We start from the raw sequence: 13,125 nt of genomic DNA, 5'->3' as shown, positions 1-13,125 counted from the left end.
AGGGGAAGGCACCTTAACCCCCTGATCAGCCCTCCTCTGTGCCTGGTAGGGGGGAGCTCCCAAACCCCCTGATCGGCCCTGCTCTGTGCGTGACAGGGGGTGGCACCGCAACCTGCCCATCGACCCTGCCTTGAGTGTGACAGGGGGAGGTGCCCCAACCCCCCAATCAGCCCTACCCTGAGAGTGACTGAGGGTGGCATCGCAACTTCGTGATCCGCCCTCCTCTGTGCATGACAGGTGTGGCGTCCCAACTCCCCAATCAGCCCTGCTCTGAGCCTGACCAGGGGCTGCACCTAGGGATTGGGCCTGCCCTCTGCCACCCGGGAGCAGGCCTAAGCCAGCAGGTCATTATCTCTAGAGGGGTCCCAGACTGCTAGAGGGCACAGGCCGGGCTGAGGAACCCCCCTTTCCCCCCGAGTGCACAAATTTTTGTGCACCAGGCCTCTAGTCTATAATAATAAAAGCATAATATGCTAATTAGACTGGAGAGTCGAATGACTTTCCAACGTCATTCTGGAGGTCCTTCCAGATGAAGCTGCAGCAGTGGGGGCTGAGGCAGAGTTAGGGGCAATCAGGCAGGCAGGCAGAGGGGTTAGGAGTGATCAGGCAGGCAGGCGAGTGGTTAGGGGTGATCAGGCAGGCAGGAGAGTGGTTTAGGGTGATCAGGCAGGCAGGCAGGCAAGCAGTTAGGAGCCAGTGGTCCTGGATTGCTAGAGGGTGCAGGCCAGACTGAGGTCCCAATCGGGCCTAAACCAGCAATCAAACATCCCCTGAGGGGTCCCAATTGGGAGAGGGTGCAGGCCAGACTGAGGGACTGCCCTCACCCCCCATGCAGGAATTTCGTGCACTGGGCCTCTAGTAGTTTATATTGTTGTGTTGAAAGTTATTGAAATGCCTCAGGACATTGTGTTACCCCTTTCAGACCAGCAGGAGAGCTCTGAAAGATGCTAGTAAGGTTAAAATCCCAGCATCACTCTGATCTGCTCCTTTGGCCATCAGTGTTTGTCCAATAATCCAGTACTTGTGAATTCAGTGGCTGAGCCTTGTAAATTTAAAGGTATTTTAGAACTCTCTCTACATATCTCTCTCTGTCTTTTTTTTCTTCCTCCTCTCCTCCTTCCTTCTCTTTCTTCATCTCCTCCTGCTTCTCACATACACACACATACACACACACGCTCACTTGTAAAATACATTACAAAAGGCCAGAGTCTTCCATTTTGCCCTCCTGAATTCAAACACACTCTACCACCACCACCCCCACTTCTTTTCTGTATTAACCTCACTACACTCAAGTTCATAAGCAGGTATATTAGTCTCTTGCTGATGTCCTGTCCCCTAATGTTTAACTATCCTTATCCTACTTCACAGAACTATCAATATCTGCTCTCTCAAACACCATTTTTATAACAATTCCTATCTGATACAAGACTCCTCTATCTCCTATCACATTAAATCTACACTGAGCTCTTCCGGGTAGGACTGTGCATTTTTAAGGGGCTGGCACCATAACCAAACATAATTGGGTTTTAACAAATATTAGTTGAATGATTAAATTAAAAGAATAAATGAATAAATCAAACAAAAATTTCTCTGCCTTGCCTTTAAAGCCCTCCTTAATTCAACAATTAGTTCTTCATCCCTCATTATTCCTCCTTAGGTTAGCTCTCTCTTAAGGAAAGAGAGAGGTCGTGGTCCTTCAGCATACATATTTTACCTCACTCCTTTGTGCATGTACTCATGTTCATACTAGTACCCATCTGGAATAGTTCACCTCTTTTTATTTATTAGTAGGGGCCTGGTGCATGAAGATCCATGCACGGGGCGGGGGGGGAAGGGGGGCTCCCTCAGCCCGACCTGCACCCTCTCCAATCTGGGAGCCCTCAGGGGAGCCTTCTCCAATCCAGGAGTTTCTGTCTGTCTTTGCAATCATATGAATGAATTGTCTGAGACCCCAACTCAGTTTGGTTTGTTGCTCACAGAATAACAGAATAATAGAGGGTTGTTTTTTTCTTTGCTTCATTGGTGGAGATTTCCTGGAAGTTTGAGGATATCTTCCCTTTAATTTTTCCTAGACACTCTGATTTTACTTATGTCTCTCATCTTTGCTTTCCCTCCAACCCCCACTGCAACAGTAACTTGCTCCAGGCTCACTTTGCTCTAGTGCAGTGGTTCTCAACTTTCTGGCCCTTTAAATACAGTTCCTCATGTTGTGACCCAACCATAAAATTATTTTCGTTGCTACTTCATAACTGTAATGTTGCTACTGTTATGAATCGTAATGTAAATATCTGATATGCAGGATGATGATAGGCGGCCCCTGTGAAAGGGTCATTCGACCGCCAAAGGGGTTGTGACACACAGGTTGAGAATCACTGCTCTAGTATCTAGGTCTAAGAGATCTGTTTGCCACCAGAACTATGATTCCCAGCATTCCTGGTGCTCCCAGCACTCTGGGGTTCCGCTTCCGGTCCTGCCATCAGAACTACTATTCCCAGAATTCCTGGTGCTACCTGTGCTAGGAGCAACTGAAGGACCCACGGCCCTCCAAGCCTTCGGCTCTCCTGCTCTGCTCTCTACCTGGTGACTGAGGGAGCCACGTCCCCCCAAGGGAGCGACCAAGGGAGTAACCGAGGGAGTCATGACCCCCAAGCTGCTGGTTCTCCTGCTTCTGCTCTCTGCCCAACACCTGTGTATGCAAATTAACCCACCATCTTTGTTAGGTTGATTTGCATATTCACCCTGATTGGCTGGTGAGTATAGCAAAGGGACAGTCAATTTACATGTTTCTCTTTTATTATATAGGATTCCTAACTTATCACTTTCTTCCAAACTTTTCTTGATGCTCACCTTCCATCTCCATGATGATCTACACCTTGTGGTAAAGTTCTCAGTATGGGGGAGGGGAATTGTAATAATAATTATCACTAATACTTATTGAGCTCTTGTTATATGTTAAGTATTATCTAATTTATATTCATTTATTTCATTCACATGACATAGGTATTGTTATTATTTTCATATTACAGTTAGGAAAATGAGTCACAGCTAAAGAAAGGCAAGGTCTCTAATAGGAACAAGACAGTCTATTCTTGCTTTTGTTCTAGTGTCAACTTATGTCTTGGCTACACTTTGTAAAGAAAATGAAAGAACAAAGTCAGAGTGGAAAGAATAAAGGAATATACATAAACAGACATATACACAAAACAATGCCTGGTTTGAGGCCTGAAGATCTCAGTCAATAAATTATTCTCTCAAACCTCGATTTCCTTATTTATAAAATGAGCTAAAAATACCTACATTGTGAAGATTCATTGATACAATATGCTAAACATCTTATGTAAACTTTTAAGAACTTGAGAAAATACAATACAATAATTGTATTTTATTCTACAGATGTATATATAGTGCACACAAAATATCAAAAGAGATAATTTTTATGGAAGTTATTTATACATTCTATGCAAAAATAGATATCTCATAATTACAGTAAATGTTATATTAATGTTTTTTGTAAAATACAATGACTTTATTTATTTGACATGCAACTTGGTGAATTTGAAGATAAATATATATTCATGAAACCATCACCACTATCTATACCAATATTAAGGTAGTATTATTTTTAATGGTTTGCTTGCTTTTAAGACTACTGGACTTAATTAGATATGAGATTAGTAAATTCAGTCACCAGTGGAAAAAATAAGGTATTGTACTTTCCTGTCTGAAGTAGAACATAAAACATTGACAGCTCTCTAATATCAGAGCACATTGTTTTCATCCACTTCAATACAACTTAAGGAGGGTAATTCCATTAATTTTAAGAATTCAGAAATAAGAGAGGTAAAGGAAGAAAGAACTGATTTAAATTAGATGATAAGTCAATCAAAATATGTGTTCTTACCACTTGACAAGTTGGTATAACAAGGTTTTCACAGCTACATTCTAAAAGGCAAAAATCAACATTTATAATGATCAGAATACATTCATGTATTGTAATAAAACTTTAAAATATGAAAATTAATTACCACAATGCCATATTGGACAACATTGACCAGATACATTTTCTTTCACAAGTTTCATATCTTCTGCACAGTTGAGTTGTGGCACAGGACAAAGATTTGGCTCACAAACTAAATAGAAAAATTACATGGGCAAAGATTAACTTTATGGAATCAGGAATTTTACTCCCTACCATTTAATTCACTGTAACTGCTGTAGTGGTGAAATAATTTCTCCCCAGTGCCTCCTCCCCCACCACCCAATTGCCCTGTGCCGGTGAGGACAAACAAATGATTCATAACACATACAACAACAGTAGGACAGCGCACCAAGTAAAGAGTCCTGAGAAATGACAGGAAACAAGAAGAGAAAGAAAGTGAAGAGGGTATGGAATCAACTAGATTACTGGAAATTCTAGGATAGTGGAACAAGTCATAGCTGATCTTTTGTCATAGCTGATCTATTTTTGGTAGGTAATGGTATTATCCAAGAAGAGCTCTTAGATACATGAAAACATTATTTATGTTTAATATATATTTTGTATGCTAGAATCCAACTATGGTCTGACATGACAGTAACACTAAGATGCACTGAGCTTCTTAAAACTTTGGATACTTGTAAATATTTCAAATTAGTTAAGATATACTTACCACAGTAATACTGAGGACAACAGAACTCTGTGGTATTAAGGTCCACGGTGAGAAATTCCCCATCAGTACATAGTGGAATAGGTTCAGTGCAAGTTTCACACACTAAAGGTAAAACAAAAAGCCAGAAGTTACAGCTGAGCTAAAAAAAAGATATCTAACATTAGTTCAGATTACTTTATGTATAGAAAATCAACATAAACAAAAATAAGGCTTCACCAGATCTTATTTTGTCATAAAACAATTATACTTTCTGAGTGTATTGCTTTGTGCTTTCCAAGCAGAGTGACATAGAATACCATTTTACCAAAAACATAGGGCACTAAGATTTCTAGAATAATTTGTTCTTGTTAGGATTGAAATATTATTGATTAGTTTATTTAAGTTTTCTTAATTCACTGTTCTTGATTATTCTAATTTATGAGTAAACAATATAATAGGCACTTGTCCTTTTTCATAAAAATACTAGAGGCCCCGTGCATGAAATTCGTGCAAGGGGCTCAGCCCTCGCAGCCCTGACTTCGTCTAGAAGGTCGTCCGGAAGGATGTCCAGAGGATGGTTTGGCTGTCTGATCTAATTAGCATATTACGCTTTTATTATTACAGATATTTTTTATTGATTTCAGAGAGGAAAGGAAAGGGAGAAACAGAGAGAAACATCAATGATGAGAGAGAATAATTGATTGGCTGCTCCTGCACTCCCCACACCAGGGATCGAGCCTGCAACCCAGGCATGTGCCTGGAATCAAGCTATGACCTCCTAGTTCATAGGTTGGCATTCAACCACTCAGCCACACCGGCCAGGCGTCACTTGTCCTTTTGAACTGTTCAGCATCCCTCTCCCAATTTTGATAAAAACTCTGTAAAAACCTGGAAGGAATGCCCCAGACTTAGTATGACTATTATAAAGGCACCTCATTCTCATCAGGCTTCTGTGAGGGAGCAATCCACATTGGTTGCACCATAATCTCTATGGCATTTGAATCATAAATGGAAGCACACAAGGACAGGAAACAAATGTTGCTGACTCAATACTTAATAATTGACAGATAGAGCAGCTAGCTGGTTTCTCTCTTTCTCAGAGCCTAATCTGTTTCATCTTAATCCTTCAAAATCTTAATCCCCAAATTCTTCCAATAATTGGTTGTGCTTAAGCTAGAATCAACCAATTTTGACTAGCAGCAGTCAAAGAGCCTTAACTGGTACAAATAATGTGTTTTGATTTAAGTATGTCTAAAACCTATATTAATCAGCAATCTTTTATATGATAACTAGAGGCTGATGCATAAAAATTCATCCACTTGGGAAGGGTCCCTCAGCCTGGCCTGTGCCCTCTCACAGTCCAGGACCCCTCAGGGGATGTCCACCTGCGGGCTTAGGCCACTCCCAGGGGGATCAGACCTAAGCTGGCAGTCAGACATCCTTCTGGCAGCCTGGGAACACTTGGAGGATGTCAGACAGACAGCTTAGGCCTGCTCCCCATAGTTGGACATCCTTAGCACTGCTGAGGAGGTGGGAGAGGCTCCCACCATTGCCGCTACACTTGCAGCTGTCAGCCCGGCTTGTGGCTGAGAGGACCTCCCCCTGTGGGAGCGCACTGACCACCAGGGGGAAGCTCTAGTGTTGAGCGTCTTCCTCCTGGTGGTCAGTGTGCATGTGCGTCATAGCGACTGGTCATTCCTGGTCGTTCTGCCATTAGGGTCAATTTGCATATTACCCTTTTATTACATAAGATTCACTGGAAATGGAAAATAGAGAATTCTTTATTTTTCAATGTTCAGTTTATCAGATATATAGCTCCATATACAGCATTTCCAAGACAACATTCATTTCTACCATTCTCTTTCAAGATCATATAGGAAATAAAGTTTTAAAGAGGTCATATAATGTCTTAGCAGAATCCATTATTCTACTTGGTTCTTCAAGGAAACCCAAAGCTTATTTTTCTCCAAAAAGAACTGGATGATGGCTTTATTAAAGAAAAAAACACTTCAAATATATTATCTTGATCATGTTTTGACTAATATATGTATTATTTACAGATGGGGAAAAGTAGTACTAACTAACAATTGTAAGAGTCATTTAAAATGCTGGACTTTCTTACTTATTGTTCTCATTCAGTTGAATTCCTATAAAAGCAGAATATTGGTTTCCATCAGTCCCATGAAATTCACATCAAATAAAAGATTCTCCCTGTATCCTCCTTCTTCCAAGAAATTATCTCATATAACACTCACCACAGACAGGAGCAAAACAGCAAGGCTCATCGTGTTGAACTTGAAACATAAATTGGTCTTCTCTGCATTCTGGTATTGAAAAACTGGGGCATTTCAATGGGTCACATTCTGCAGAAACACAAAGTTATTTTAAATACTGCATAGTATTTAAGCACACAAAAAACTGCATATTGTGGGATAAAATAGTGCATTTTAAGTTATCTTTGAATATATATTTACTAGAGGCCTGGTGCATGAATTTGTGCATGGGTGGGGTCCCTCAGCCTGACTGGCAATTGGGGCTGATAGGAGCTGGCAAGCCCAGTTCTGATGGGGGCCTTTGGGAGCTGGACGGTTGGGGAGAGGGACTGCGGGAGGTTGGCCGACCCCAGGAGGTTGGCTGTTGGGAGTATACTGACCACTAGAGGGCAGCTCCAGCATTGAGTGTTTGCCCTCTGGTGGTTAGTGCGCATCATAGCGACCAGTCGACTGGTCTTTCTGTTGACCAGGTGTAACAGTTGCTTAGGCTTTTATATATATAGATATATTTTTTACCTATTTCAAAAAGATCAAAATCTTTAAAATAAGTTTATTACTATATACATGCATATAATGTCTAAATTATATGAGGATATGTTTGTTGATTTTAGAGACAGAGGGAGAGAGAGAAAGATCGATGTGTGAGAGAAAAATTGACTTAAAACCTAGGTATGTGTCCTGACCAGAATCAAACCCCCAACCTTTTGGTGTATGGGATGATGCTCCAACAAATTTAGCCACCCAGCCAGAGCTCCACAATCTTAAAAATAGATTATTTATTTGCAGACACAAAGAATAAGAATTTAATCCACTATTCTGAATGAACAATGACTCTCACTATTACTCACCACATTGGTACTGTGGACAGCAAGAAAGAGGGCTATGGCCAATGTACAATTTTTGGCTATCTGTGCATGTCGGAATGGTCATATCACACAAGGTCATGTCACATCCTGCAAATAAGAAACAGAAGCATTATAAAATATTAATGAACATAACTAAAACCTAGTGATTCCAATTCAAAGCAGGGAAATGGTTCTCATTATGCATGTTTTCACACTTCAGTTCAACCCATTCTGTTTACAAAATTGGTCGTAGGTAAAAAGGCAGCAGATGTAAGGTTTACTTATTTTTTTACCCTCGATTGTCATAAATCAAAGATTCCCAGATCCTAAGACTGTGGCTTGGCCCAGCAGCACAGATGACATGTCACATGCCTGTCCTTTCTCCATGTCTGTCACGTGTTACTGAATATTACTAACTATTAATGGGCAAAGTTTTGCATGTGTGTTTGTAAAATCAGCAAAACCATAATGAGGCAAAACTTGCTTTGAGAAAGTGCAAGTAAAAAAACTTCCATTGTTACCTCAAACTTACCTTTTTTTTTTTATACCCAGCACCATGCACACCCACTTTTTCACAACGGCTGTAAACATACATGTTTCATGACATGAACTGACGGTACAGCTTCGGCTGAGTACATACCACAAACCTCCTTTGAGCAGCAGGACTCCTTGTCAACGATGCCCAGGATGAGCTCAGCCTCTCGTTCACAAATTGGCGAGGGCTCTTCCTCACAGTCAGGCTCAATAGGAATGATGCTTCCATTCTCCAGACATTTGTAGAGGGCACATTCATCAATACCCCCATTCCAAATCTCCCCAGCAGTGCGGGGCTGGTCATTACTGTCAGTACATGCTTAAAAAGATTGACAATGTCACATCATTCATAACCTGGGCACGAAAGTCAATCAAGCTGCTGTATTTTGATTTCAGACTGTGACTTGGCACAGATCACATATCATATCCCTATCCTTTCTCACATTTGTCTTGTCATTCATCAGATACTAGCTTGTATTTTTCTTTAATGAAATGATTGATGTAGTCTGCAGAAAATATATTTCCCTTCTAAAATTCTCTGTAAATGTGTGTACTCTATTTTATAAATACCATAAATGGTTAATTACTTTTTTATTTTAAGTCTTGTTAACATAATTTACTTCATTTGAACAAACTCAGTAACATGACTTCAAATGCTTTAAAATATTTACTGTTGAAAATGAGTGGTGCCCTGACAAGTTTGGCTCAGTGGATGGAGCGTCGGCCTGCGGACTGAAGGGTCCCAGGGTTGATTCCGGTCAAGGGCATGTGCCTTTGTTGCGGGCACATCCCCAGTAGAGGCGTGTGCAGGAGGCAGCTGATCGATGTTTCTCTCCCATCGATATTTCTAGCTCTCTATCCCTCTCCCTTCCTCTCTGTAAAAAAAAATCAATAAAAAAATATTTTTAGAAAATGAGTGGTATTAGAAAACAAGGCAACCTTAACATTTTTTGTGATATGAAAATTCAAAATTTTAACTTTAAAGCCTAAATATGGAAAGTAAGTAACAAAAAATATTAGTGACTCTATTAGCTTTATTATTAAGGTTTTACTTAATAATAAATATGGTTCTCTAGTAGTCCTTTTAAGGAATAATAAAGATAAATGTAGTGACCCACTGCATCCCAGCCTCCAATGAACTTATTTTATACCTCTCTATTTACTAGCAAGCCAGCTTCATAGGTTCCTAAAACAAACATACGCATGCCTGTATATTCTCAGTCTCCACAAGTACTTTCCTCAATGGCAAACACAAACTTGTTTCTGAAGCTACATATGCATTTCACTTCCACATGCCTAAATCATTTTTCTTTAATTTTACCTAAATGTCTTTTCTTCGGAGTGTGATGGTGAGCCCTATGACTGCTAAAGTACTAGACTAAAATTTTCTCAGTTTTTCACCTGAAACCACCATGGAGATAATGTGTCAGAATAAAATGGTTTGAAAATGAAAGTAGAAATATTAACTCTTTTCTCTCAGATAATAACAGAATCTGAAATTTTTAAGTGCTATTTTTTCTCAAGGCACTATTGTGAAATGCTTTGTATTATTTTGTGCATTCCCACACTAACCTTGTAGGTACTTTCCCCAATTTACAGATGCATGACTCAGGCTTGCAGAGGTAAAGCTGGAAACTTGAAGTAATTTGAATTTGAATTAATTCACATACTACACTCTTCATTCTTAGTTTTCCATACTCTTGCCCAATTATTAAAGGCACATGTGGAGATTAAAACACATCACCACCACAGCACCTGTTTTGGTAACTTCAATTGAAATCCTCTAAAATCCAACTACAAACTAACAAACTCAGTTCCTTTCCAACAGCTAGGTTCCTTGTGATCAATCTTTCTAGGTACATCTCTTCAAGATCTGACAATGTTTTATTTGTTTGCTGCACCCGTAAGAGGTCATTTTGTACTTTGCTGCTTACCACATTCTTCCTCTGGAATGCACTGGGTTGAATATGGCCTGTGAAGAATGGTTCCATTTTTGCACACACAATCTTCTCTTACATTCAGACATGAAGAGTGTCCATAGAACCACCTGTTCAGACATGTTCTTGCCTCACAGGGTCGCACACAGGGTTGATATTCCTTACCCTCTGGGCAAGTCAGAGCTAGGAGGAGTAGAGGACAGAGTTTGCTAATAATAAAAGTAATCTATTGGAATTCTAATAAAAAGAAGAAATGTCGATTTCTTTTTGAAAGTAATTTTTCACATTTCAGTTTCTTCCAAGTCTGTTTTTTTCATTTATTATGTAATCACAAATCAGAAAATTTAAAAATGGGTGGGTATTTCTGAGTATCTTCCAGGGGTCCAGCTAGTATTATGTTATGGTAAGAAAAGTTCACCTGATTTAAATTAAATGAATCTCACCAATAAGCAGCCCAAATCTCATTGGCGTGAATATAGAGTCAACTGTTAGGAAATTCCTGCTCTGTTCTATAGAAAATGCAAAGAAATACACTTTAAATATGCAAATCAACCATGTCATAAAACAACAAATGCTGTATATTTAAGTTCAGTCCTTCACTGTCAAAAGATGCTACCATTGTTGAGCAATTTCTAAATGATGTTTTAGGAAATTCTTGTTTATGTTCAGTGATCTTAAAATGTCATACTGTTAAAAAATGAACCCAGCCTGGCCAGTGTTGCTCAGTGGTTGAGTGTCGTCCCTGGAACCAAGAGGTTGCCGGTTCAATTCCCAGTCAGGGCACATGCCTGGGTTGGGGCTCGATCCTAGTGTGGGGTGTGCAGGAGGCAGCCGATCGATGAGGTTCCTGTCTCATTAATGTTTCCATCCCTCTCCCTTCCTCTCTCTCTAAAAAAAAAAAAAAAATGGAAAAAAAATGAGCACAGAGCTGGTGGGTGTGCAAACTGGTAAAATCTCAGTGGTGAAAAATTTGACAGTATCTTGTAAAATTGATGAGGTCATACATTCCTGTGAACCAGGCACTCCCACTCTTGAGTAGTGATGACATCTGGGAGGGCAGGGAGACAAGGGAGATAGAAGGGCACGGGAGTCATGTAGTTGGTGTTTGTGATATATTATTCTTTCTCTATGCATTTTATTCCTTTCCCCTAGGAAAAAACTTTTATTTTGGAGCATTTGAGTAACATTCATTTTGAAGATCTTTTACCACTTAATCCTTTTAGTCACTATTTCTTAAATTGTTATTTCTGGATGTGCTCTGGATTGGTGAAATGTTTTATGAAAAGCATTACAACTTGGTGGGAAAGCATGAACCTTATAGATAAAAATGGGCAAAGAATGCATACAAAGGAAAAAGGAAATACAGCCATGTAATTGGGAGAATACTGAATGCAGATATCAAAGAAAGCCAGAAACATCGATTTCTTGGAAGTGGATATTATGTCAGGAAAGGAGAAAAGGGGGGCAAAAATCTCCATCCTCTCCACGCAATACATAAATGAGAACAAGCTGGGGGAAACGAAGCAGGTTAAATGGGATGAACAAATGTGTTGTGAGATGCAGAATTAAAGTCCCTCTTCAATCCTCTGTGATTTCTTTAACTCTTCAGTTTACTTTGCTGGACTAGGTTTTCTTTTACGGTAATTGAGGTTTACTTTAAATTTAGCTCAGGATAAAAACAGAAGTTGCCTATGGGGAAAGCTTGCCTCCTACTTCTAGGTTAGATTGATATGCAGTTAATCTTATGAAATTATTTTATGATGAAAAATGAAAAGAAAAAGAAAAAAAGTGAACGGAAAACAATGGAAAGTCACTTGGCTGTTAGAAAATGTGATTTGCAGTGTACTACTTACAGCAGTAATCAGGTGTCCTCCACTGAATACAGATGTCAAAATTGTTGCACAGAGCCACATACGCAGACGGTGCATCACATTCATGGTTCCAATGATTGGTATAATTGATCCACATCTTTTCACAAAAGTTCTGCGGTGAAACCTAGAAATATGTTGTGCCTTTGGATAAGTTATATTATTTTATTTCTCTAAATGCCCTAAGCTAGACTAACGCTATTTGGAAAATCAAAGAGCAGCAAGTTAATGTGCATTATGGTTCTTCTTTGACCTTAGATTTTCAAAACTTCATGGTATGAGATGTCACCTCTGAATTTACAAGATTTTGGATAAAACTCATTTTAGATAATATAAGTACTGTCTGCTCTGATCTACATAAATCTAATCTTATAAAGATGGAAAAGAATCCCACTTTTGGGTACTTATCCTAAGGTTTATAGAAATGAACACTTTGTAAGGTATATAAATGTCTAATCACTATGTTGTACACCTGAGACTAGTATAATATTGCATGTCAACTGTAATGAAAATCAATTTATAAAAACGGGTGGAAAAGAAGTAGAGTATGTGGCTCTAGCAAAAGCCATTTCTGATATCACAGTTTAGGTTACACTTGTCTTTTCTATGTATGGAGTAAGACTTTGACCTATTATAAAATTGAAGCTCCTGAAGCTTTCCGTGATGATACATGACGTTGCTCACTAAATGAGGTTATAAATGCTTATGAAAACACGCACAGCCCTGGCCAGTGTGGTTCAGTCGGTTGGAACTTCCTCCCATACACCACCGAAAGGTGGTGGGTTCCATTCCCCGACAGGGCACATCCTGGGTTGCGGGTTCAATCCCCAGGCAAGGTGCATGTGGGAGGCAACTGATCTATGTTTCTCACATCTCTCTCTTCTCTCTATCTTTCTCTGTTTTTCACTCTCTCTCCTTTCCTCTCCCTAAAACCAATGAATAACATGTCCTCAGTGAGAATTTTAAAAATGTATATTAATATTATATGTTGCTCAAATAATGTATTTAATTTTTCATACCTCAGTGTAATTAGGGAGGCA

At 39.6% G+C, this 13,125-nt stretch overlaps 1 protein-coding gene across 1 annotated transcript in view; it reads right to left on the bottom strand.

The window, feature by feature from the left end:
* OTOGL (otogelin-like) overlaps positions 1–13,125 on the bottom strand; it is a 170,800-nt gene that overhangs the window by 21,917 nt on the left and 135,758 nt on the right. The window contains exons 41-48 of the mRNA XM_015571106.1: positions 12,071–12,212; positions 10,215–10,400; positions 8,387–8,599; positions 7,750–7,854; positions 6,884–6,991; positions 4,650–4,751; positions 4,026–4,130; positions 3,902–3,942 (exon numbers count right to left, since the gene is read on the bottom strand). Of these exons, the coding sequence (XP_015426592.1) occupies positions 3,902–3,942; positions 4,026–4,130; positions 4,650–4,751; positions 6,884–6,991; positions 7,750–7,854; positions 8,387–8,599; positions 10,215–10,400; positions 12,071–12,212 (1,002 nt within the window). The remainder of the gene's footprint in view (positions 1–3,901; positions 3,943–4,025; positions 4,131–4,649; positions 4,752–6,883; positions 6,992–7,749; positions 7,855–8,386; positions 8,600–10,214; positions 10,401–12,070; positions 12,213–13,125) is intronic.

This window comes from Myotis davidii, unplaced genomic scaffold (genome assembly GCF_000327345.1).
Source record: "Myotis davidii unplaced genomic scaffold, ASM32734v1 scaffold26, whole genome shotgun sequence".
Taxonomy (NCBI): domain Eukaryota; kingdom Metazoa; phylum Chordata; class Mammalia; order Chiroptera; family Vespertilionidae; genus Myotis; species Myotis davidii.
This window is presented reverse-complemented; position numbering and strand designations above follow the sequence as displayed.